Raw genomic sequence first — 24008 nt, forward strand, 5'->3', positions numbered from 1 at the left:
CTTATACGTCATGTAGGTAACTGTTATAACTTATAGTCATGAGGAAACTCCTTCATAATATAGATGTCCTTCAACATTTTGTCATTAATTCGATAGTGAGATAAAAAAGTATATAATAATTATTGTGTTCCGCCTCCCCGTGATTTTCTCTGGAACCTGGGTAACGATAAATGAAACTCAAATATTATTTAATAACCATTGCCAGCTTATTTTTAAAACGAATAAAATGGCTTTGGTCGAAACGGTTTCCCGAAAATTTACTTTTTTAGTTACACGAACGGTTAATTTTTAGTACCATTAATTTTTTACACATTATAACTCATCATTTACTGTTGTTGATGGTGGAATACAGCGAATAATTAATTTTTTGAAAATATTTTTGATTACAATGTATCTGATTTAGGATACCTCCTAATGACATAATGTTCTGTCTTTAAACATGAATTACACCAAGTCGTTATTGTAAAAGGTTTACACATGGTAAATTCAGCGTAAATGAGATGTCGGAACAAACATACATATATTTTGTATTTTGGAGCAAATGAGCACATCATGTCGGTAATCGTCATCGTCCAAGGGTTATGGGGTCGTTGAGAGGGGATAAAGGTGATTAAGAGGTGATGGTAGGGTCGGGTGACGATGTATGACGTAACAGATATAGCCGTTACGAACTTATGAATGTTTTATTAAGACAACATTGTAGCAGCGCCGGTAAACGACAACATGTATATTAATAAATAATAATAATAATCTAGTAGCGTTATTGCAGTCTCGCGGCGAATGGTGGGGCACTGCGGCGGCGGCGAGGTTTCGTCTGCGGCCGCCGACCGAGCAGCGTGCTTATTTGGTTGCCGTCCGTTGCGGCGCGTACCTACTCGCCGCCGTGCTGTCGCTGTCGCGCCGTCGCCACCACATATCGCCGCCGCTGATGCTCCGGCGTGTGTGCCGCTCGCGCCAAAACTGTGTCACTCGGTGGGCAGAGGTACATCGCCGTAATATAGCTATATCGGCGTGCGTCGGCCGGCTCGCGGGATCAGTGGGTCGTTCGCGGTGGTCCGGAGAACAGGCGCTCTTGCAGCACAGCACTATATAACACTGTAACGTCACGACAATAATAATAATAATACATATAGTTGTTTTATCGTAGCGTTTTGCGATTTTGTCGGCCGTTCAAATACTATTTCACGTTTATTATTATTGTCGCCGCGTCGTCGTCCGCCGGGTCGCGAGCGCGTGCCGTCTCCGCCGTCCGCCGTGCACGGCTGCAGCACCCGCACAACGCCGGCCGGGCCGAGCGCTCGAACATCATGTTCAAGAAGGAAAAACCCATGATGTCTGTGTCGGCCATCATACAGAGCAGGGCCGCGCACCACTGGGGCAGAGGTAAAAACGCGACGACTCTCGTTATACGCGAATGTTGTAGTATTATTAGTATAAAAATGTGATTATATTAGGTGCCTATGTATTGTGTCTGGAAATTTGTTCGTCCGGTGTGAATTTCCCGTTAAAACGAACATATACCGGTACCTATAAAATAAAGAAATTCGTTTGTGATACCGGTTCATAACGCTTGTGTAATACCGGGTGTAAATGTGTAACCTGCCCTCTCTTTTTTATTTATTCCTTCCCCTATTTCATACCACAGTTTACCGCATTTCATATAATTTCATACGGTATATCATGCGACGATGACATTGACTACGTTGTTCACGAATTAAATACTATTTGACGTTTTTTAGGACATGTCAAACAATAATTTCTCGATATACCGGTATAAATAATTCAAGATTCTGCGGGTGTTATTGTCTTTGTGTGTGTACCGGATTAAACGACCGAAATTCTAGAATATGTTTGTACAGTTATCTGTTATATAACGGTCGAACGGAGCCGACTCCCTTCTCGGCTCAAAACGGGGGGAGAAGGTCTACTTATTTATCTACTACGTATGTAAGGCAAGACGAGAATAATATTCTGCTGTTCGACGAGTTTCGTTAAATTATTACCAAAAGATTTTACCAAATTTGTCTGAATGCGATCATTCATTTTCCGTTTCTTCGTCTCTTTTCGATTTCCATTATGCCCACAAAAGTTATTGTTTTATTCGATAATATTATACAATAATGTAGAACGTGATTTTTATCAAACAGTTCGAGGTGGTTTTTTCCAACGTTCCATTCGCCGTTTGTAGTCGTGGAAATCTTTGAATCATAATTTTCCGCGAACTACTTAGATTGTATAATATATTATTTGTCCAAAAGTGATATGTTAAGTGTGTTGCTGGTCTAAATTTTAAAATTATTAACGTTCGAGTGATGTATAGCATATATTAGATAGAGAGGATTATTTTTCGAAAATAGAATTGTTGTTGTGATGTCGTTGGTCGTCCCGGGTTTTCTGTCGTTTTGATTATTGCATTATTTTGGTGGAATATGGCTTAATTGGCAACCAAATTGTCTATCAATAAAATATGGTAATTAAATACTTAGTCAACAGTTTTTAGTTTTTGGATTCAAATTTACAATCATCTAATTACTTATTGTTTTCGTAATCATATTATTTTATAAAATATAAGTATGTATGATGAATGCATTGTGTGTTGAGTATAAAAATTATCTTAATGTAATTAAAATTATTTTTATACGCTGCGCATCATAAACTTTCAATGTTATCGAAACTATTACTTTAATAATTTTTATTTTGTAACTATAACATAAATTAATACATGTCTTGTATCTTGTATTAACTGAAATCGATACCTACAATATAGGCATATAGTACAATAAAAATACTAATACAATAACAATAATAATGTATTTATAAGGATATAAGGTAGTTGTGAGAGTTCTTTTCATCACCATGCATAATACATAATACGTATTTTTGTTCACTTGGGTCATCTATATCGTACTACTCGCGTATACGAATTTTATGTTGCCAAGCGTTATAGTTAATGTAATTCAATGTATATTTTATTCATCATAAAATGTACGTATCGTTGAATAAATCAGTCGTGATAAAAAGAAACGGAATAATCAATGTTACGAAACCGTTTCGTTAGTTTTAACCACTTTGCTGCACGGCTGCATACATTTAGATGAAATTATATATTGTTAATAATATGAATTTGATTTGATATTCATTTGATGTAGGATAAATACGCGTCAATTCTGCGGTATTGGAATTAATGTCGTAAAAAAAATCTCCGATCACGTTTTATAATATAAGCTTTTTTTAAATCGTATCGCGATCGTATTTATATTATTAATAACCATTGTTACTGTCGTGTTATATATAGTCTAAAAACACAAAATATGGTAATCCACAGATGGGAAAACTCTAGTCGATCCGCCGCGCGTGTCAAACGCCGCTCTCGACTTGGACGTTTTTATTTTTTATTCACATTAGAGGTTGACTAACTACGCGTCCGTCTCAAAATCGTAGGTGGTAATAACACAATATTACATACACCAGTGTACGTGTAACCACATCCGCCGTATAAGCACCTTGTATTTCTCGAGGTTGTCAGAAAAAAAATTAATAGCAAAATCGATCAGCATGCGTCCACGTCGCCGTCGAGATTATGTTACGCTGTCATTATATGGGTTTGAGCCGCGTTGTCGTTTATTTATACACCTAAATACAATATTTTAATAGGTATAACGATAAACGCGCTCGCTCGCGTTCTACATACACCGTCGATCCTTATAGAACTATTCGTATTATAAATTTATATTATTATTCACATTGCACAATATAATAATGTGGTCGTAATAAGTAATGATGTATATACACCATCTCCATCGTCCGCGGTTGTCATATTATCATCGCAATTCCCCCGTGTACCTACGTGACGTATGTCGTACGTTGCGCGTACCTACCCATAATAATAATAATAATAATCATAATAGTTATGTATCGTGACAATATTAATAATAATAATAATAATATCCGTCGACTTGTGCAGTGGTCGGGGGGGGGGCGTTGTGGTCGTCTTCGGTGTGTGGCGGCGCGGGAAAGGAATGAAAAATGATTGACGACAACGACGATACGGTCGTTAGCGGTGGCGGGCGGGCGCACTGCCACCTTCAAGGTCGCCGCCGCCGCCGTGCGCCCGTCCTCTCCGCTCCGCTGACCTACCGGGAGCTTCCTATTTCGCACGTCAAGGTCGTCATATCTCGCGCGGGACGCACGAGGCCTGCCTGTCGCAGTCGCACACGTACGTGTTTGCGTGCGCGTGCAGGCTGGAAAACTCGCGGTGGTAGGCCCGGCACCCGACTCCTCCGGCGCGGCGCGATGACGACACGACGGTACAGCCGCGCTCATCCGTACTCGAGTACACATCACCGCTATGTCGTAATACGCGCGCGCGCTCGCCCCGCCCTTGTTCGCAGATAACACAACAGATCGTTATAAAATTATTGTGTATGTTGTTAATGTTGATATTGTTATAAACCATCATCACGTTTCGCAACACGAAACACCGACCTACGAGCGCGTGTCGGTGCATGTGCGCTCTGCCGACACGTGCAGCAGTTGTTGCGGCGGCCTTTGGGCTTTTGGACGACGGACCTGCATGTGAAATATTGTTTCGAAACGATCGGACGGTGTGGCAAAAGTCGCGTCCCTGCGACCGCTGCTGCGAAAAGACCAGAGTCCGCGCAGTAACGACAATAAACGATTGCGAATAAAATATTAATTAATGCGTCTACACATAAAAAAGTTAAATTTCCGATATCGATTGAAGCGTTGCGTAACGACCTTTATCGAATAGTAAATGGCTTTTTCGGTGGAAAACTTTCTGTCCATTTATCAGATTAAAATTATATGTACACGAACGTCTCCATGGGCGCCCCGAGCGAAGTGAACACTTTTGATAGTTGATAAACTATGGACAATTTTAAAACCACAAACAAAAAATTCAGGGCTGTTATTTCCATTTGAGTAGGTTTAAAAGTAAAAAATGTATAAAGAAAATGAACAACTTGCAAAACAGTGTAAAATGATAACATCTTCAGCGTTTTTCCAAGATCTACTTCCTTTGATTTTTTGTATTTTGTTTCTACACATTATAATATATTTATTTATTTGTTTGAAATCTACAATAAAATCATATGACCACATAAAACTATCTATTTAAATTTGTAATTATAATCATGTAAAATATATATATTTTTTTCTATTTAAAATAGTACCTTCTACTGTTCACGATTTCAATTTTTTCTATGTGACCGTACAAGAAAGAGGGTTCTATAACTACTGCAGTTGAGTTATTCTCGTGTTGTTCCGTGTATATGAAACAATTTGGTGAATCTATAGTCATCGCGGATTAACACCAAAAGTCCAAACAGTTAATTATAGTTTCTGAATTAACCGAAATATCGATATATAAGTAGTTTCGGTATTGCGTAAAAGATGACAAATAATAATAGTAAACGTATAGCTACGTAGGTACGTAGGTATTGGCTACTCATATTTTTTTATGAAAAGATAATATTTCAATGTATTTCTGACTCATCCACGACTGAAATAGGTTATTTCTCACCGTATCATTGTGATGCTAAGTGTAGGTACACTAAGCCGTCAATACAGCAACTTTCTGTATCCTGATAAATCGGAGATGAAGTAAATTAAATCCCACAACATTTAATCCATTTTTAGCGACACAATAAATGTGTTTCTGAAAACATTTTTGTGTCCACTCAAAAACGAAAAACCAAAGGGTTTCCTGTTATTGCCTTGTTGGTAACATTTTTTTTATTTGTTTTAAACTACTGCAGATGTTATACATGAAATAATTTATTTATTTATTCAGACATTTATTCTTACCGTTCTCGGTGTCTATTGATTCCCCAAACATATAGAACATCACTGGAGTAACCTATCTATTATACCAGCAACTAGGTATAAAATTTGATATATTATATTAGACAAAAAATTTCGATATGTGATATGATCTACTTTGGATAATATATTTTCCGCCTGCCGGGATGCATTTACTTTCCGTTGGACAGAAAAATTTCAATTGCCAATACTTCAACTGGCATTAAAAATTAAACTTACTTCGTAAGTGTGATAAAAAATAATATTTTTACTGCAATATTGTAGAAAATACGTCGTATACTTGTAGTGATCGAGAAAAACAAACGTAATGGGTTTGGGCGAGTTCTTTTTTTAATTGAGTTTTTTGCCATCAGATTTGTTGTGTCAAAGATATAACAATATGTGCACACATGATATATAATAGTATTTCGTCTGACTGTTTTTTGATACACTTGATAAACGTAAATTTATTTTTAGTCGTCGTCGACTCGAGCCCATATTTATCTTACATTTTTACCGTATTGTTTTGATATATATTATATATCGTCATCTCCTTCTCCTTGTTTTATGTGATTTTTCCGGTCGTTTCGTACCACACGTGTTGCGACGTCGACTCTTGTGAATATTTACGAGCTACTAGTGGTTTTTTCGTTCACTGTTATTTCTTAATGTTTATTTATTTATTTTACGAGTAAGTGGCAGTAATTCAATCCTTGGCAAACACTTCAAATGTAATAGTTTACATTTTTTTTTCTATTTCAATATTTCACTCTCGGCTGGCTTCTAAAATACCATCGTTGAAATGACAATTTAATTGCCCAAAGTTTTTATTTTTTAACATTTTATTTTTTATCGTGCAGATTGAATCATAAACGTTTAGGTAGTTTTATCATCATAAAATATAATTTTAGAGATATTTTATATATGTATTTAATTTAAAAAAAATATAGTTAAAACACAAATTAATAAATAATATATAATCTATTATTTGGAAATTTAATTATCTTGTGGATATAATGTATGGATACAATTACTATATGTCTATATAGTTCATTCTTTTATAACATTTCGTGAATTTTACTTCCACTATTTATTTTTTACGATTAACTGGTACCTGTTGGCTGTTGCCTCAATGTTTATTTACAAAAAAAAAAAAATGTATTTTTTTTTATGAAATATCAAGATATTGTTTTATTATTGTCAAACTTATGTTTAATTTGATAAAAATTATACTATTACTAAATAATGAAATAAATTTGTATTATTACCAACCTCAGGTTAGGTTAGGTCATACTGACTATATTGTAAAACTATAGATTATTAATATAAATATAAAAATATTAGTTCTGAAAGTTGATCTATTAGGTTTGCTCAAGTAGGTACCGATGCAGGTTTTACATTTTTGCAATTTAAATTCAATTTTTTTTTATAGTTTTATGTATAATTCTTTTTTTCTGTTAAAGCAACTGTATTATATTATATGAGGGTTAGATAATATTTTTTAACTTCTACCACATTTACTACTAAGTGCACATATTATCTGCATGGGATTATTACAGGATCACATGTGTCATATAAAAAAATTAAAATCTTAAGTATTATTAACAACTATAAATAATATATACCGTAGACTACTATATACCAAACTAGTAGCACTTATCATTATTGTCTCACTCAAATATCATTGATAATGATAAATGTAAATGTATTATAATTATATCAAAGATATAATTTATAATACATATTACCGTATGTAATTGACAATGGTATAGGTACATTTAACAAATAAAATTCTCTGTTGCAATAGTCAACAACTTATTCTGATTAGTACTACCCCGTGAACGCACAATATTGTCATGTAGAATAGTGTACCTACATTAAACAAACTTGTATGTAACATGTTACCATTTTGCTACTTATGTATCAAATATACGGGACGTGATACAATATGACAACCGGCTTAATGTTGCCAATATAATTGGTATCCTCTAGTGTAGTCTATATTAAGTATATTTAACTGCTACTCTACTTTGAGTTTTGTTGTTTATAGACTTATTTTCACATTATATCACAATAGACATCTAGATGATTACATGGTTAGTTACTATTAGTAATTATAATTACTATAGGTAAATGAATAATATGCCTCAGAATATGCCCTATGCTGCTCTTCATATGCTTCGCCAATGTAAAATTGGTGCGTTCATCTCCCATCAACATAAATATGTATAATAATTATATATATAAATATATATATATATGCGTTGATTGTCAAATTTTGACATATAGTTGAAATAATCATTATTGTCAGAAAATATTACTACTGATTTGCTTAGAATTCTTGGTTGATTGCATTGCATTAGTTCGTAAAATACAAAAATGTGGTTAACTCGTATTATTTATTTTTTATTATTGTTCAAAAATACTCACTATAGTTCTCTGAATAATGTCTAAAAATCTCTTGTATATTGAAGTATGAAATATTGTATTATACAACTATGGATATAGCTAAGATTTAATTTTTATATAACAAGATATATAGAGTTAGTCTTGAATAATCTAAACAATTTAAGGGATGGGGTGCTTAACCATTAAATAACGGCATTTTATTTTAATGTACTTATGTATAATCGAAATTCTTTGAAATATGAAGTAATATTAATAAATATTTCGTGGAAAATATAGGAGTAGATATATTATAAGAAAAACGGTTTAAAAAGGAAATGTAAAGTTGTTGAAATCCAATATACATAGACTATGATGGACAATGAAAAGTATTAGTAAGAAAAAAACAGTCTTCCAATCTACAGTATGGTCAGTATGATATTAAAATGTACATGTGCGTGTTAAAGTTATGATATTATGTAGACGCACCAATTAATGATCAGTTAATACGCAATCAACCGGCTCGTACGAATGTTTTCTTCATATTGCCTATATTAAACTCCTTAAAAGGACGACATACCTGCATTTGTTGTCTCCGTCTTTCTATTGCATATTACAGAACATAGTAAATTATATGCTAATAAGAATTAATTTTCTGTTATGAATATTATCAATGCCTCACATTTGATTTTTTAGTACTATAATTTTGAAGCAATTTATAAACATCTTCAATTTGATAATAGATCAATTTACTCAATATTAAAAATAACAAAGTGGAATAAATTGTTCTTGACGTACATTTTTCTATGTATGTATATTATAGGTTCAAGATGCAAAAGATGCATGCTAGGTACATTTTGGATCTTATTTGTTTTCAGATATCAATTTCAGTATATCAGTGTAATTGTTTTCAGTTGTATTACATAAAATATTAATAATGATTAAATAATACGGTATCGATAGTGTGGATAAAATATTTTACGTATAATACAACTCAGTAGTCCTAGTTGATTATTATAATTATATTAATATATTATACCTATCACGTTTATCATACATATTGTTTTTATTTGTATTTATAATTTACATATTTAAATCTCTGTTTTCATTCCTACTCATACTGTCATACTGTTGTGATACTGATTATGTGTATCTTGTTTGAAAAAATTCTAATACCTAAAATTGATTAATTTCATTACATGAATTAATACTATTTGTGTATTGTAATCTGTAATAGCTGGGATATTTAAAAATTTTAAAGTTTTAAATAAGGCCTGTCATTGGATTGGCGGACTGAAGTATAAATTTAAATTATGGCTTTTCGAGTAAGTCTGTATAGAGTCCAAAACTTATTTTGTACTTATTATCGTCACTAAAAATCAGAAAATTTAAATTTAACTTTTCGAATGATATTTTGTGAGGCTTTTGAATTAAAAATATTTGTTTTATTATTTATAACTTTATAAGTGATATTTTCTCGCGAATTCCTCTTTTCATTTTTAGTTTACTTAACAGAAGAAAACAATGGGAATTTGACATAAAAATGTCGACGTTACAACAGTAAAATTATAATCTGAAATTAAAATCAATTGTGTCTTTCGGTTAAAATACAATATAAATCGTTATGTATAATATTTGTGTTGTGTTGAATCATTATAAAAAATCATAATAATATTTGTGTTTTATTTATACTACTATGAATGTATAACAAACTTACCAAGGGATATATTTTCAAATTTTCTAGGCTTGCTGTTTAGATTACATAAAAATTGACTTTTTTTTATCACTTTCTTAGAACTAAATGTTATTTGTATCGCCATTATTAAGTTGACCATCACTGGTGTATACAATACACATGATACAATAGTATTGAGTTTTAACTTACAAACGTTTATTTTTATTGTTGTCTCGTACGTATATATACTTATAAGTTATAAGTTAGGTACTTGTATAATACCCGCATTATTGTTTCAATAACGATTTATTTTTAATTAAAAACGACCGATTTTGCTGTCGTAGTATTGTACACATCATCGTGCCCATAATATACATTATATACTTAATAAGACGTATTACATATACTGCATGTCTAGAATTGGTAAATCAAAAATGAAATGCATTAAAGCAGATATATCTGAAGCGGAAATGTGGTTTTGACCCTGAATGCTCTGTGTAACCCAATCCTAATACCTACGTCGTATAATAATATTACGTCTATTTAGCAATACACAGTGTGTATACGTTATACCATATACCGCGACTGCCCGATGACCCAATATGTATGTGCGTCAACTTCTGTCGTGGACGTGTAAGGCGGGGAAAAGATATCCATACCGTTTTCTTTAATTTATTATTTATTTAATATACCTATATGGTTACATAGTATAATATATACAATAACATTATAGAACGACATATAACAATATATACGTATCGTTTTGATTTAGATACTTATCGGTTAATTAGTATTGTAGGTATTCGAATTCGAAATGCGACATGTCGTCCAATATCGTCGCGCAAGCACTGACCTTGTACAAATTCGATAAAACGAACGCTCGACGTGAGTTTTTGTAATGCGCGCGCGCGTACATACTTATAACTGCATTGAAATCTCCCACCCGACTCTGTCCGGGTGCTGCAGTTCGCTGCATTTCGTAAATAATTAACTTATACTTACACGTTACACTTAACACACGTGTACATACGAGAGCGAGTATATATAATAGTCGCGTGTAAAATATATATATATATATAAAGCTCTCGTCCGCTCGTTCCATTATTAGACGTTGTCAAAATGTCAAGGCCGTTTCTCGCTGCAATTGATTTGATTGGGTTACCCCCATACGTGAAAATTTCGTTTGGATGTGCCTACGTGTGTTTTTTTCCCATACGTTGTTATGTGGTATTCCACCGCCAATGGTTCGTAAACCATGGACACACGGTGCATATATAGGTACACTAAACGTTTTTATAAAGTATAATAGGTAATATATATACATGCAGTAAACGGTGTAGGTACCGCGTGTGTATATTGCGTACCTATTTTGTTCTGTCAAATCATAATTATATTACCAGAAATATAATTTATACGGGGTGATCCATTTAACGCGAGACACTTGTTGTTTTCGAAAAACACTTGACGCTTTTCAAAAGATTTTTATTTTTTAGTTGTTTACCCTTATAATATGATCAACAACATATACATTTTTAATAGCATATTTATTTATTTACTTAAGCATACAATACTGGCGTAAGCCCGATTTACATTTAACATTAATACTACTAAAATTACAAGTATGATATTATATAACAGTGAAATATAATCGTTAAAAGTACGTAGGTTTGTGAGATAGAAAAGGAGGGGCCAGAATTGGCAATAAACATACATTGCCAAAGTGGTTCATTTATAAAGTTTAAACCCTAATTAGTGGAGGAGGTAGGTAAATTAAAGGCGGTATGTTGACGAGACGAATAATTATAACTCGAATTTAAGTTTATATGAGTGGAGAAGTGGATCAATATTTTGCAAGGTTTCCTTGAATTACTCTACTCCGCTCATCTATTCTTTAAATACGTATAACTCATAACTACTCGTCCAAAATTCAATTTTGATTACATTGATTTCTTGATATTCTAGTTTACTTCAATTAATTATGAATTTCATTAAAACCATTAGTTTATAATCAATTACATAATAATTATTTCAAATAAATGAAAAAAATTGCATTAAACTGATAAATAAAAAAATATTATTTTAAGTAAGTAAACAAAAATATTTAGATTTACGATAAAATGTTTGAATATTTGAACATGAATTTAAATTAATATCTAATTTTTTTGATGTAATGAAATAATTAATACTTTAAAAATTATGAAATAATAGTTTAATTCTAATTTTTGGGTGTTATATTAATATAACAGATATCATTAAAGATACAAATTGTTCGTTTATGTAATATTATCACAATATATACTTGAATTTTTAACAACGAGACTGTTTAATTTTCTAACTAAATAATAATAATGGATTTTTTTATGCTTTTCGTGGTATTGATTTTATAATTTAATAAAAAAATACAATTGTCTTTAAATAAAGTGAAAAATACTATAATTTCTTTTATAAAAGGTTATTTTTAACGATTTAAAATGATGTAATAAAAAATATTTTCAAAAATGTTTATAGTTTTTAAGTAATGAGTGTTTTGCGTTTGATAGATCACCTGCAGGTAAATTTGCAGGAGGGACAAGGGAACCATATAAGTGTAATTTCATTAAATATTTTCTAGTGCAAATGGACCGCGGTATATAATTAACTATATGATATTATGATATTCTCTACAAAATATCTTTAGTATAGATAATTAAATAATACTTGAGACCCCTTCTGCATCTACTGGCTAGACGACTGTTAAATCATAGGTCGAAACGTTGTAACATTCGTAGTTATATATGTAGTTATGATATTATGATAATATGTTATATTGCGATTAAATTATAATATGCGCGCATTTTATATACGGAACGAATATAAATAAAAACATAAAATAATAATACATTTTACGAGTTACACACTCGTTTATTATCAGTCTTTCTTACCCTCACACATAAGTTACATAACATACTAAGTTAGGTTACAATGTATATGCGTGGAAATTTACTTAGTGATAAATTTTAAATTTAAAAATGATAGAATTTTAAAGTATCTATATTCTATACTTATAGCTCATCACTTAAAAATTAAAATACCAAAAAAATCGATGAAACTATGGATAATGTGATCGTCTAATAATTGGTACCTAAATTGAAAATTTATAGAGGTAGAGTATGTCAGTACGAGCATGTATGTTAAGTGTGTGCGTAAAATAGTGATATAGCTAGAGCGCGGATTCGAATGTATTTGTTTATTTATTCTGGTTGATCCTATGATATACTAAGTGAACACAACATTTATTTCATAATATAACGATTTAAGAAATGAAACTTTTTTAGTGCATATTTTTACATATCTTGACATTTTTCTATTTTAAGGGCTTATTTTACAATTTTAATTGCATATATCATCTTTTAGTGTACCTATATTTAAATGTTTTTTTAAACATTTTTGAAATATATATACTATTGTCTATATATAAGAAAAAGATATTATATTTTCATGGTTTCGATTAATATCAAAATAAATTAATAGGTACTTGTAGGTATAAACGGTTTTCCTAAATATGACCTTCGATCAATAATCGGGAAACTAAAATAAGTATAACAAAATAAATTTTAAAATTAACTTTTTTTACTATAATAATTTTTTATGCATATTTTTATTTTTCTTGCATATATTTATGGATATTTAAGATTTTTTAGCGCATACTTGATTGGTTTTTAATGCATATAAATTTGCGTCTTTAAAGTGTAAACCTGCTATAACCGGGCTTTATTCTTAATGTCCTCGATTATTTTATTCCTTCCTTTTGATTCTGATTAGCGAAGCAATGTGTATTGTATTGGCTTAATCGTGTTATTTTTTATGTTTGTCATATTTTAGAACAGTAAAAAAGCTTTAATCTTCATTTTAAAGGTGGTTTCTTGTTGCAAATTAGGTCTAATAGCAAATAGGTGCTTTGTAGTAAAAATAACTTCAATGCTTTTTAAAAAGATCGAAATAAACATCTATAAAACGAGATCAGTGACTCATCGTTTCCGCATCATTTTTCATATAGAATAATTTATCATCATTGAATTACAATTTATCCCATCCGTTACAGTGATCTACTCAATGACAGCGACAAGGTATACTCAAAATATAATATGTTGAAGTGTTCCCTGATCTTAAATAACATATATATATATATATATATATATATATATATATATATATATATATATGTGTGTGTGTGTTTTTAGAATAAGTAGTTTTTTACGGATTTTGATAAAAATATAAATTAATGCAAAAATGTAAAATTTTGCAATTTTTTAATTTATCCGATTCTAATGTATGAATATACAACCTAATTAAAGAGTAGCCGGTACTCGTATTTAATTCTATCCATGTAGGTACTGCCGATACTGGGTATATTATATTATATTATATATATTACCTACTTATAATATTCTCGACTCTGTTCTTCGTAAACAATTAGTGTAATCCGATAGTTGCGTATAAAACATTATCGCAGACGTCTTATTATTAATGATGATGATAGGTAATCATTTTGAACTTATCAAATTCTTAACTTTGAACATTGTGTTAATTAACACTATATTTTTAGTGTACCTATTTCATTGCCTAAAACACAATATGCTTTTCTGTTAGGTTGTATATATATATTGGCTGTCGAGTTATTGTTTGTGAATATACAACGCAGAAAATATATGTTATTATTATGCGATAATATAAATTAAAATTTGTTTTTATTCATTTTTCTTTCAATGTATTTTTTTTATTGTTAACTATGTATAACAAATCAAGGGCATATAAGTCAACGGTTGAAAAGAGGATACCTATTATGCAGTGAATAAAAGTATTCAAGGTCGTATCATAATGCTACTTACCTGTGTTTTTTTTTTACATTAAATTTGTAGAGGTGAAGGTTGAGGAGAGTTTTCGCTCTTATAGTATGATATACTCGGGGAAAACAGAGCGACATAAATGTAACATAATAATATTGACCATATCGATTGCCCTAAGCGCATTTGGCGCAAGGCTAAAAATAGACTGCAAAATTAAAATAATTTACCTATATTGTACCTATTTAAGTATGTACCTACCTAGTCATTATTGCTAATGTTTCTATGATTGCCAGGTATACAAACTTGATATCCATCGTACAGATACTGCGTTTGTAATACTTTTCGGTCTGCGCTATAGTTTATTGTCGTGTTGTGTTGATTAATACCACAAATAATTAATGTATTATTATAATCAATTTATATTTATAAATACCGCAACCAAAAAATACAGTTGATATATAATTTTATGCACAATTTCAACGGAATAAATAGTGTGTTAATGTGTTAATTGAATATTTTTTATTATCTGCAATTATTAATGTGCACATTTATAATATTAATTTACGTTTATGTAATAACAAAACTACGTTTTTTAGTTCTTCCCGAGGTTACCATATATTTAGTGTGTACATTTTGTCATACATGGATATTTCAATTTACGCTTAGTCAATATTATAATGAGCATTATGTACACTACATTATAATATATCGATATGTACAATGTTACTCTATAGCTCCACGATTTCACAGTAACGCAGTATAGTATATATATATATATATATATGTTACATAATATGTACAAGTATAATGTATATAATATTATATTGTACTGGTAGACATATATACAGCATTATATTGTTGCTATTTTCGAGAAACATCACTCATAGCTGTGGTATTTATTATAACGTATCGTGTGTACGTGAAAAGATCTTCGTGTATATATGCATGAAAAAAAAAATCGCACGCCGATTATCTTTATCACTTGTAAAGTCATAGTCGTATATACGGCAATTTTCCAAGAAAACATTTAAATGAGATAAATATAACAATGCATAATATTTGATTTTAATATATCGAATAATATTATGTCTTGATTGACTAGTTTAATTTTTTTCATAATAATTCATAATTCAATAATATATACTGTCGTACGGATAGTTGCAGGAATCCATGCAATCTACGTTACCCGTATATTATGTATCTTCGATGAGAGTCGTCGCTTATTAAACTTATAATTTTATTGGCTTATTTACCTATTGTACTCAAACAAACTGATCCAAATGTACGCGTATACTAATACTCAGCAAAAAATCGTTTATTAAACTCACTTCACTGGTTAAGGCCTAAAAGGCATATTTTTACATTTTTAACTATTTTCTCGATTTTATTACATTTATATTTTGAGTTTTGATATTAAATACTATTTTCTCGATTAATCATGTCGAAAAGTTTCTGAAAATATTTTTTTAAAATATAATTTTAAGTCGTTTGATGTACAAAACAAAAAATATTTGTTCTCTGACTCATACACATTATAGTACATACGTATGAAATACATAGATAAATAAATACATTTAATAATACAGTAACTCGTAGGTAGGATTTTGATCGAATTTGTCTACAATGGTTTTGTATACACGGGAATCACTTAATGTACATATAATTGTAATTTACTAGAGTCTAGAATATTATATATTTTATATTTAATAATTAATATTTTATTCATGTTGTTTACAGGTTTAAGATTGGACAATAATCTGTCACTGAGTTCGATGGGACCTCAGTCGCCTTTGGACCTCAAACCCGATACGGCCACGCTGATGGTTAATTTCAGTAGCCCCCCTGGAGATCCTCTAAGCCCTGCAGGGTAAGAATAATCAAATAAAATATAAATAATTATATAATTAAGCGCCCGCAATAGGCAAATAGATAAATATTGCGCTAGAAAATATTTATAATTAGTATAAAAAAGGAATAATAACCAATTTATATTTATCTTTTCAAAAATGCTGGAAAACAAAATATATTATGCAGTATTATATACTCGTAATTATTTATATTTTTCAAAACTTAATATTATTATGCTTATCATTTATTTTGTTTATCTATGGATAAGAGGTTGACACTGGTATAATATATTTTAATTACAAATATTAAAAACAGAATAAACCAAATTATATTGGTTGCATGTATCTTTATTATTTGTGTTAATTATTAATAATAATTATGATAGTTATTAGTTATTAAATTATTAATAATTGTACAACTATTTTTACTAGGCTCATGTTGAACTCTCAACCTGATTTAATCTGACAAAATTAATTCCAAAAAGAATGCACTTGTTACAAACAAAAATATTTTTTATTTCGTTATACCTACGTTTCATAATAGGAAATATTCATAGTTTTTAAAATATTATATTATGCATCTATGTATAGTATATATATTCTACAGGTTTTGTCTCAATCGAATATTTTTTTATTCTTATGCAGTATAAGCATAATATAGGCTTTTATATGAAATGTTTTTTTCCATAAAAATCCGGATTCTTGTGTTATTTATCTATACTGATACCTCATACATGAATAATATTTACATATATGTACCTATATTATGTATGTGTTTATGTGTATACCTATCTAATCATAAAACCGGTCGATAAAAAAACTGATAATCATTCATTCCGATATTATATTCTCATTATCAAACATTTTAATTGAATTCGTCTGATTCGATGTATACGTCGGTATTTTAAAATGTATAATGTATACAGCAATGTAGGTACACGTATACATTAACATTTAATTAAATAGGTAGTTTCTTATTTTTCGTGGAAATTCAATTTACCATAGCATAGGTAATATACAATGAATACTACTATATATTATTATAAATAATGTAAATATTGAATACCATAATATTATCTAATATTCCACCGAACTCGATGTACATATTATTAACATTATCAATAATGCGCCGTCGACGTGTAACAAACATAAATGACCTAATATTATAAATTTATAACCAATATAAATCGTCATTGTTGTGTTTATACGATTTTTTTTTTCATTAACAAGTATTCATCAATTATTTCGTTCTATTACATTTCGCAATGCTCTCGTCGTGTGCACGTCTCAGTTGTAAATTAATTTTAGCATAGTAGGTACATATTTCAGTGTACGTAGTGTATATCACAGTAAACCAAAGACAAACATTTATTTTGGCTGACAAATATTTTGTGCTTGTTTATCATTATAGTATTATTTGCACTGTGCAATGAACATAATATTTTAATAGTGTGTGTTCAATCTTTGGCTTTGTTATATACTCGATGTTCGGTCCAAATAGTGTCTTTTAACGATTATTGTTATTTTTATGTTAAATTGTTATTTTTCGAAGACGTATTCGACATTTCGAAATGTATTCCAATTCGTACACCATGTATTCAAGTGACAGGTAAATTTAAATGATGGATTGAGTTAACGCATTGTTTGAAACTTGAACATTGAACGAACTTATATGAAACTATGAAAGTATTGTTTTGATATTTGTTTATCGTTTTTATTCAAATACGTTTTTTTTACAAATCATCTATAGGTATTTCTATCAGCATAAATAAGGTTTAAAAGTTATAGAGATTATGTAATATGAAAATCGATAAACAATATAATTTAAATATATTCAGTTGTATACAGTGTGGTTGAATAAAAACAGTATAATTGTAGAAAATTATTCAAATTTGTTGTGGTGTTGTTAAGACATTCTAAGTGAAGCTTATAATACCTTATAACATGCCATTTATGATGTTTGTTACCTCTAAGTAAGATTTAAGTACTATAATAATAACATTTTAAAATAAGTACCATATGCGTTTTAACCTCAACTATTATATTTTTTTAATATAATGAACATTAGTGACTAGCTAAATTTTTTTAGTATAATTATTGTCTATTGTTGTATTTATTGTATTGTATTATTGTTGAAACCTATTAAGTACTTAATTAATTTTTATTTTATCACTCGGGTTTTATTATTTTAAACCATAAACAAGTGATGAATTGTAGTATTTGTGTTTTAACTGTGTTATAAAACAAAATATTAATTTTATTGGGTGTATAATAAAATATATATATATATATATAAAAATTAAGAAGCTCTCATCAGTACTTTACAAATATTTACTATTCCTCTTTTTTAACAATTTCATTGTGAATCATTAGTACTCATACCACTAAAGTACCTCTATATAAGAGGGCTTAATGTGTAGTAAAGTATAATAATAATTATTAGTAGTAAATACTATATAGATTACACATACTAGTCAGTATGATGTGATTGATGATTGATCTTTATAAATATAAATGTTTATATGTTTAGAATTCAATTGTCTTTGCTGCTGCAGAGACTACTATAATTTAATATTTCTGTGTATACATTCACATTACAACCGTGACTTCTTGAATTGTAAATAAAATGCTCAAGATTAAAAATGTTTGGTTGATCTATTTTATTTAAAAAGTGCAATTATATGTTCATAATTCATAAACATTCTTATCGTAGTTTTTATTTTTATTTATTCCTCAAAAATAAAATTAGATTATATGTATGTAATATAATTGATTTTATGTAAAATATTAATAATATAAGCTTTAGTTTTTGCCAGACATTATTCATGTAGGAAACATGTATTATTGAATAATAAATGTATAATGAGTTATAATATTTTATGTGTATAAATGTATTTATTATTCAATCATTAATTTATATTGTAATATAAAATTATTATACCATCCTAAAAAGTTCCAGAGAGTAATATATTGTATATATTAGAATTAAAAATATATAGATATAATTTTATTGTTACATTGTCTATGAACTTTAGTAGTTCCTAATCAATAATTAAAAAAAATTATAATATTTAATAATAAAAATGTAATAGACTAAGTTTGTAATGAATTTAAATTACATTTTTCTGGTTTATATAGATTATACAGCGTCGATCGGAGCAGTATGATGAATAATTCTTGCAATGTACAAGACTCTCCGAATTACCCACCCAACCATCCACTTAGTGGTTCAAAACATCTATGCTCCATATGTGGAGATCGCGCTAGTGGAAAACATTACGGAGTCTACAGGTAACATTCTTGTTTTTTTTTTCATTTGATATGCTAATTAATATATTTACCTCCATATAGTTGCGAGGGCTGCAAAGGGTTCTTCAAACGCACTGTGAGGAAAAATTTGTCTTATGCGTGTCGTGAAGAAAACAAATGCATCATCGACAAGCGCCAAAGAAATCGGTGCCAATACTGCAGGTATCAAAAGTGTTTGACCATGGGCATGAAAAGAGAAGCCGTCCAGGTGCGTTATTGTTATTATCCGACTTTATTTGCAAGCAGTTTAAGACAATTCTGTGCTTGTACTGTATATATGGCATATAAAACTAATAAAACATGAATGGTGTTTAGGTAGTAGATACATTCCATATTTTTAACCTCCAGGTTTCACCATGTTGACGCTTATTTAAAATGGGTGGGTGCTCTGGATTTTTGTGATATTTTTATTAAAATTAAATACGAGTAAGTAATAAACTAATTATAATGTTGTGAAAACTTTTAAAAAATGTTTAGCAGAAATTATTTAATTTTATAAACATTGGACATTTTTTTGGATTTGTATACCTTTATAGTTGAGAAATAACAAAACAAATAACAATTCATTTTTAAAATTTGATATGTTAATGTCATTATATATTGATTAAAACAATCTAAATCTGACTCCCAGACATATTTTCCTTAAAAAACAAAATTTATTTTAATTAAATTCATCATAAAATTGAAATTTGATATCACTTTAAAAACTGTATTCAGATCTCAGAAACTGAATCGACATAAATTCCCACACGATAATACAACCATATAAATTATAATCAGTTATTCAATTTCATGAAATGTTTAATGATTAGGCTGCACATTTGAAATTTTTCACATAATCATGCATATCTTGATCATGAAATAACAAGATTTTAAATGAAATCATACAAACTACTGTTAAAATACTGTTTGGTGTTTATAAAATGTTTATACAAAAAGATTAAAGAAATAAAATTAATTTTTGATAGTTTGACTTTTTAATTATATTAAATAAATTTCCCTTCAGATATATTTATACATTATTGAGGAACAACCTTATTGCTTGTTGTATACTAATTTGATTTAAATATAAAGTTTTCTATTCTTATAATAATATGTAAGAATATTGGTTAAAACATAAATAATATTAAGTACTAAAAAGCAAATATTTTTGTCTATTATAATTGATAAGTAACGTCTATATGTTTCAATATTATATTCTAGGAAGAAAGGCAACGTACAAAAGATCGAGATCATAATAATATTGAAGTTGAACCCACAAGTAGTTCTAATACTGACATGCCAGTGGAACTCATTTTAAGGGCTGAAAATAAAGCCGATGCTATAAAGACTGAACAGCAGTACATAGAGCAACAAGTGAGGATTTATTTATTATTCTTTACCGTGAATAAGTGTAGCTTATTTTAGCTTTATTTTTCAGCATCCTCAACATACTGTTGGTGCAATTTGTCAAGCAACTGACAAACAATTAATACAACTCGTTGAGTGGGCCAAACATATACCGCATTTTAAAAATTTACCTCTTGGCGATCAAGTTTTATTATTGAGAGCTGGTTAGTGAATATACATTATACATGTTTCAAATTTCTTTTATAGCATACAACATTCTTATTTATATTATTTTTATTTGTAGGTTGGAATGAGTTGATGATTGCAGCATTTTCCCATAGATCGATCAGTGTAAAAGATGGTATAGTCTTAGCTACTGGACTTACTGTCGATAGAGATTCTGCTCATCAAGCGGGAGTTGAAGCTATATTTGATCGTGTACTTACTGAACTCGTTGCTAAAATGAGAGATATGGGTATGGACAGGACAGAACTTGGCTGTTTGCGTACTATTATTCTTTTTAATCCAGGTAATTTTCTAATAGTTAATTAAAAACATAAATTTATCATTTTTATTGCTAATACTAGAAATACTCCTTATTTTTATATTAGGTTCAAAAGGTTTACAGTCTGTTAATGAAGTAGAAGTACTACGTGATAAGGTTTATGTTGCCTTAGAAGAATATTGTCGTACAACACATCCAGAAGAACCTGGACGATTTGCTAAACTACTTCTTCGGCTTCCTTCGTTACGTTCAATTGGTTTAAAATGTCTGGAACATTTATTCTTCTATAAACTTATTGGGGATTCCCCAATTGATACATTTTTAATGGAAGTTCTTGAATCATCATCACACGATGTTCAAGTAGCTACATGATTTCTAACAATTTTGCTAGATAATAATACCATTACTTATATTTTATATAGTTATATCTAATGGTTATACTTTTAATTATTATTAATTAGATTAAAAAATGTATACAGAATTGTTTGTAGAGATTTTTTCATATTTATGAATTATTATTTTTCATGGCATTTTTTTTAGATTGATCACTTGACCATTTTAGAAATGTATATGAATTAATGATTAAGAGCGTGTTTGGAAAATATTAATTTAAAATAAAATAACAATTATTTTATTCTTATCTTAAAATACTGTCATTTCTTAACCAATTTTAAATAGCTTAATGATTAAGATTTGTTTTTCTATAGATTAATATTCTTCTAATGGTTTAAAATTATAATTATGTTAGATTTTGATAATTCAACGATTGATAAAATTAAAACTAAACTATTGTTTCCAAAACATATCATATCACAATTTTTTTTTTTTTTTGTTTACTCATCATTTTCATGTGTCTATGTAACTTAATCATCTCACATAATCTATTTCAATAATTAAATTTGTTATTGCTTAATAGTATGTATATATACTAATCATTAAACATACATTAATAGTACATAATTTATTTCTTACATTTGGTTAAAGACCTAATATTTTATTTTACTGTGAAATAATTAATTTTTAACTATAACAGTAATTAATTTTTAATATTAATGTCATGTCTAAAAAATAATTGTCCAAACACGTAACTTTATCACAATTTTATTAAATATTCATAAATGTATATATTATTAATTTTATTTTAATAAAATTTATTAATAATAATAATAATAATAATAATAATAATATTCAAGTAGGTTTATAGAAAAACATAAAAATGGTTTTTAAAACCGTTAAATGTTTTCTAACTTTCAGTATTATTCGAGTGTAATCAAGTTTTACTTCAAAGTGCTATTAGAAATTTAATTTAATTTATTTACTGTTTTATTGGAGATTAAAATACATAGTTTAAATATATTTTGTATTAATTTCAATGATATGTGTAATTTGTTATTATATACATATTATTTATAAACAATTTTTAATCAGACTATTATAAATCAACCATGATAATTATTTTAAATAGTTTTGTTTTCTAATATTATATAAAAAAAAATGTTATATATATATTGCCATTGCTTTAAAAATAATGATTTTACTACTTAAATAAATGTCTATCCTAATAAAATATAAATATATAAGTTATTAATGTTTTAACCAACTACTTACTGAAATGTGTTTACTTAAATTATTATTGTTTATTTCTATTTTTATGATTTATTTTGTAAGAATATTACACTATAGAAATTTTTTTTTTAAAACTACTGAAACTTTTAAAATTGTTAAAAACAAAAATTAATATGAAAATGAAAAATATTTTTCAAACCGTTTTTCCTATAATAAATATAATGAATATCTATTTTTTTATTTTTTTATTCTACAATGATGTTTCTAAATTTAAAAATTGCATACACATTGTATACCAATTGTATTGGTTTTTATTTACCAATTACTATTTGTATTAAATGAATAATAATAACTGTTGCATTATTAACCAAAAAAGACCTATTAGTTATATATACAAAAAAAAATTGAGTGATTGTTCCATGTGTAATTATTTTCAAAATTATACTACCTATCTTAATTTTATACCTCATTACATTTAGGAATTTTTTTTAAATTAAATGAAAAAGAATAATGGTGTTTTTTATTATTATTATTATTATTATTATTATTATTCAATGTTCATAATTTTTTTTTAACTTATTATTATATTTACTATTATTTTTAATAAAATACTTATCATTATAATATGGCATTGTAAGTTATTAATTATTAAGATGGTTACGGTATTATAATATGTATGAAAATTATGTTAGTTAATAGAGTTTTAGGTTCCTAGTATTTTTTATGTGACTCTTGTTTTTTATTAT

At 28.7% G+C, this 24008-nt stretch overlaps 1 protein-coding gene across 1 annotated transcript; it reads left to right on the forward strand.

Annotated features, from left to right (window-relative positions):
• The first annotated feature begins 865 nt into the window (after nt 1-865).
• On the forward strand, nt 866-22432 carry LOC113559425 (retinoic acid receptor RXR-alpha-B). The gene is made up of 8 exons (XM_026965240.1): nt 866-1383; nt 16444-16573; nt 19692-19844; nt 19905-20070; nt 21066-21218; nt 21283-21415; nt 21496-21720; nt 21803-22432. Exons 1-8 carry the CDS (start codon nt 1308-1310, stop codon nt 22066-22068), a joined length of 1302 nt encoding a protein of 433 aa, XP_026821041.1. The 5' UTR covers nt 866-1307; the 3' UTR covers nt 22069-22432.
• The last annotated feature ends 1576 nt before the right edge of the window (nt 22433-24008 follow it).

Source organism: Rhopalosiphum maidis, chromosome 3 (assembly GCF_003676215.2).
Source record: "Rhopalosiphum maidis isolate BTI-1 chromosome 3, ASM367621v3, whole genome shotgun sequence".
NCBI lineage: Eukaryota > Metazoa > Arthropoda > Insecta > Hemiptera > Aphididae > Rhopalosiphum > Rhopalosiphum maidis.

Excerpts from the sequence above, each read along its gene's own strand:
- LOC113559425 (XM_026965240.1), top strand. The coding sequence starts at position 1,308 with ATGTTCAAGAAGGAAAAACCCATGATGTCTGTGTCGGCCATCATACAG. Across the intron at positions 1,384-16,443 it reads CGCGCACCACTGGGGCAGAG|GTTTAAGATTGGACAATAAT; the intron begins GTAAAAACGCGA and ends TGTTGTTTACAG. Across the intron at positions 21,416-21,495 it reads AGTTTTATTATTGAGAGCTG|GTTGGAATGAGTTGATGATT; the intron begins GTTAGTGAATAT and ends TTTTATTTGTAG.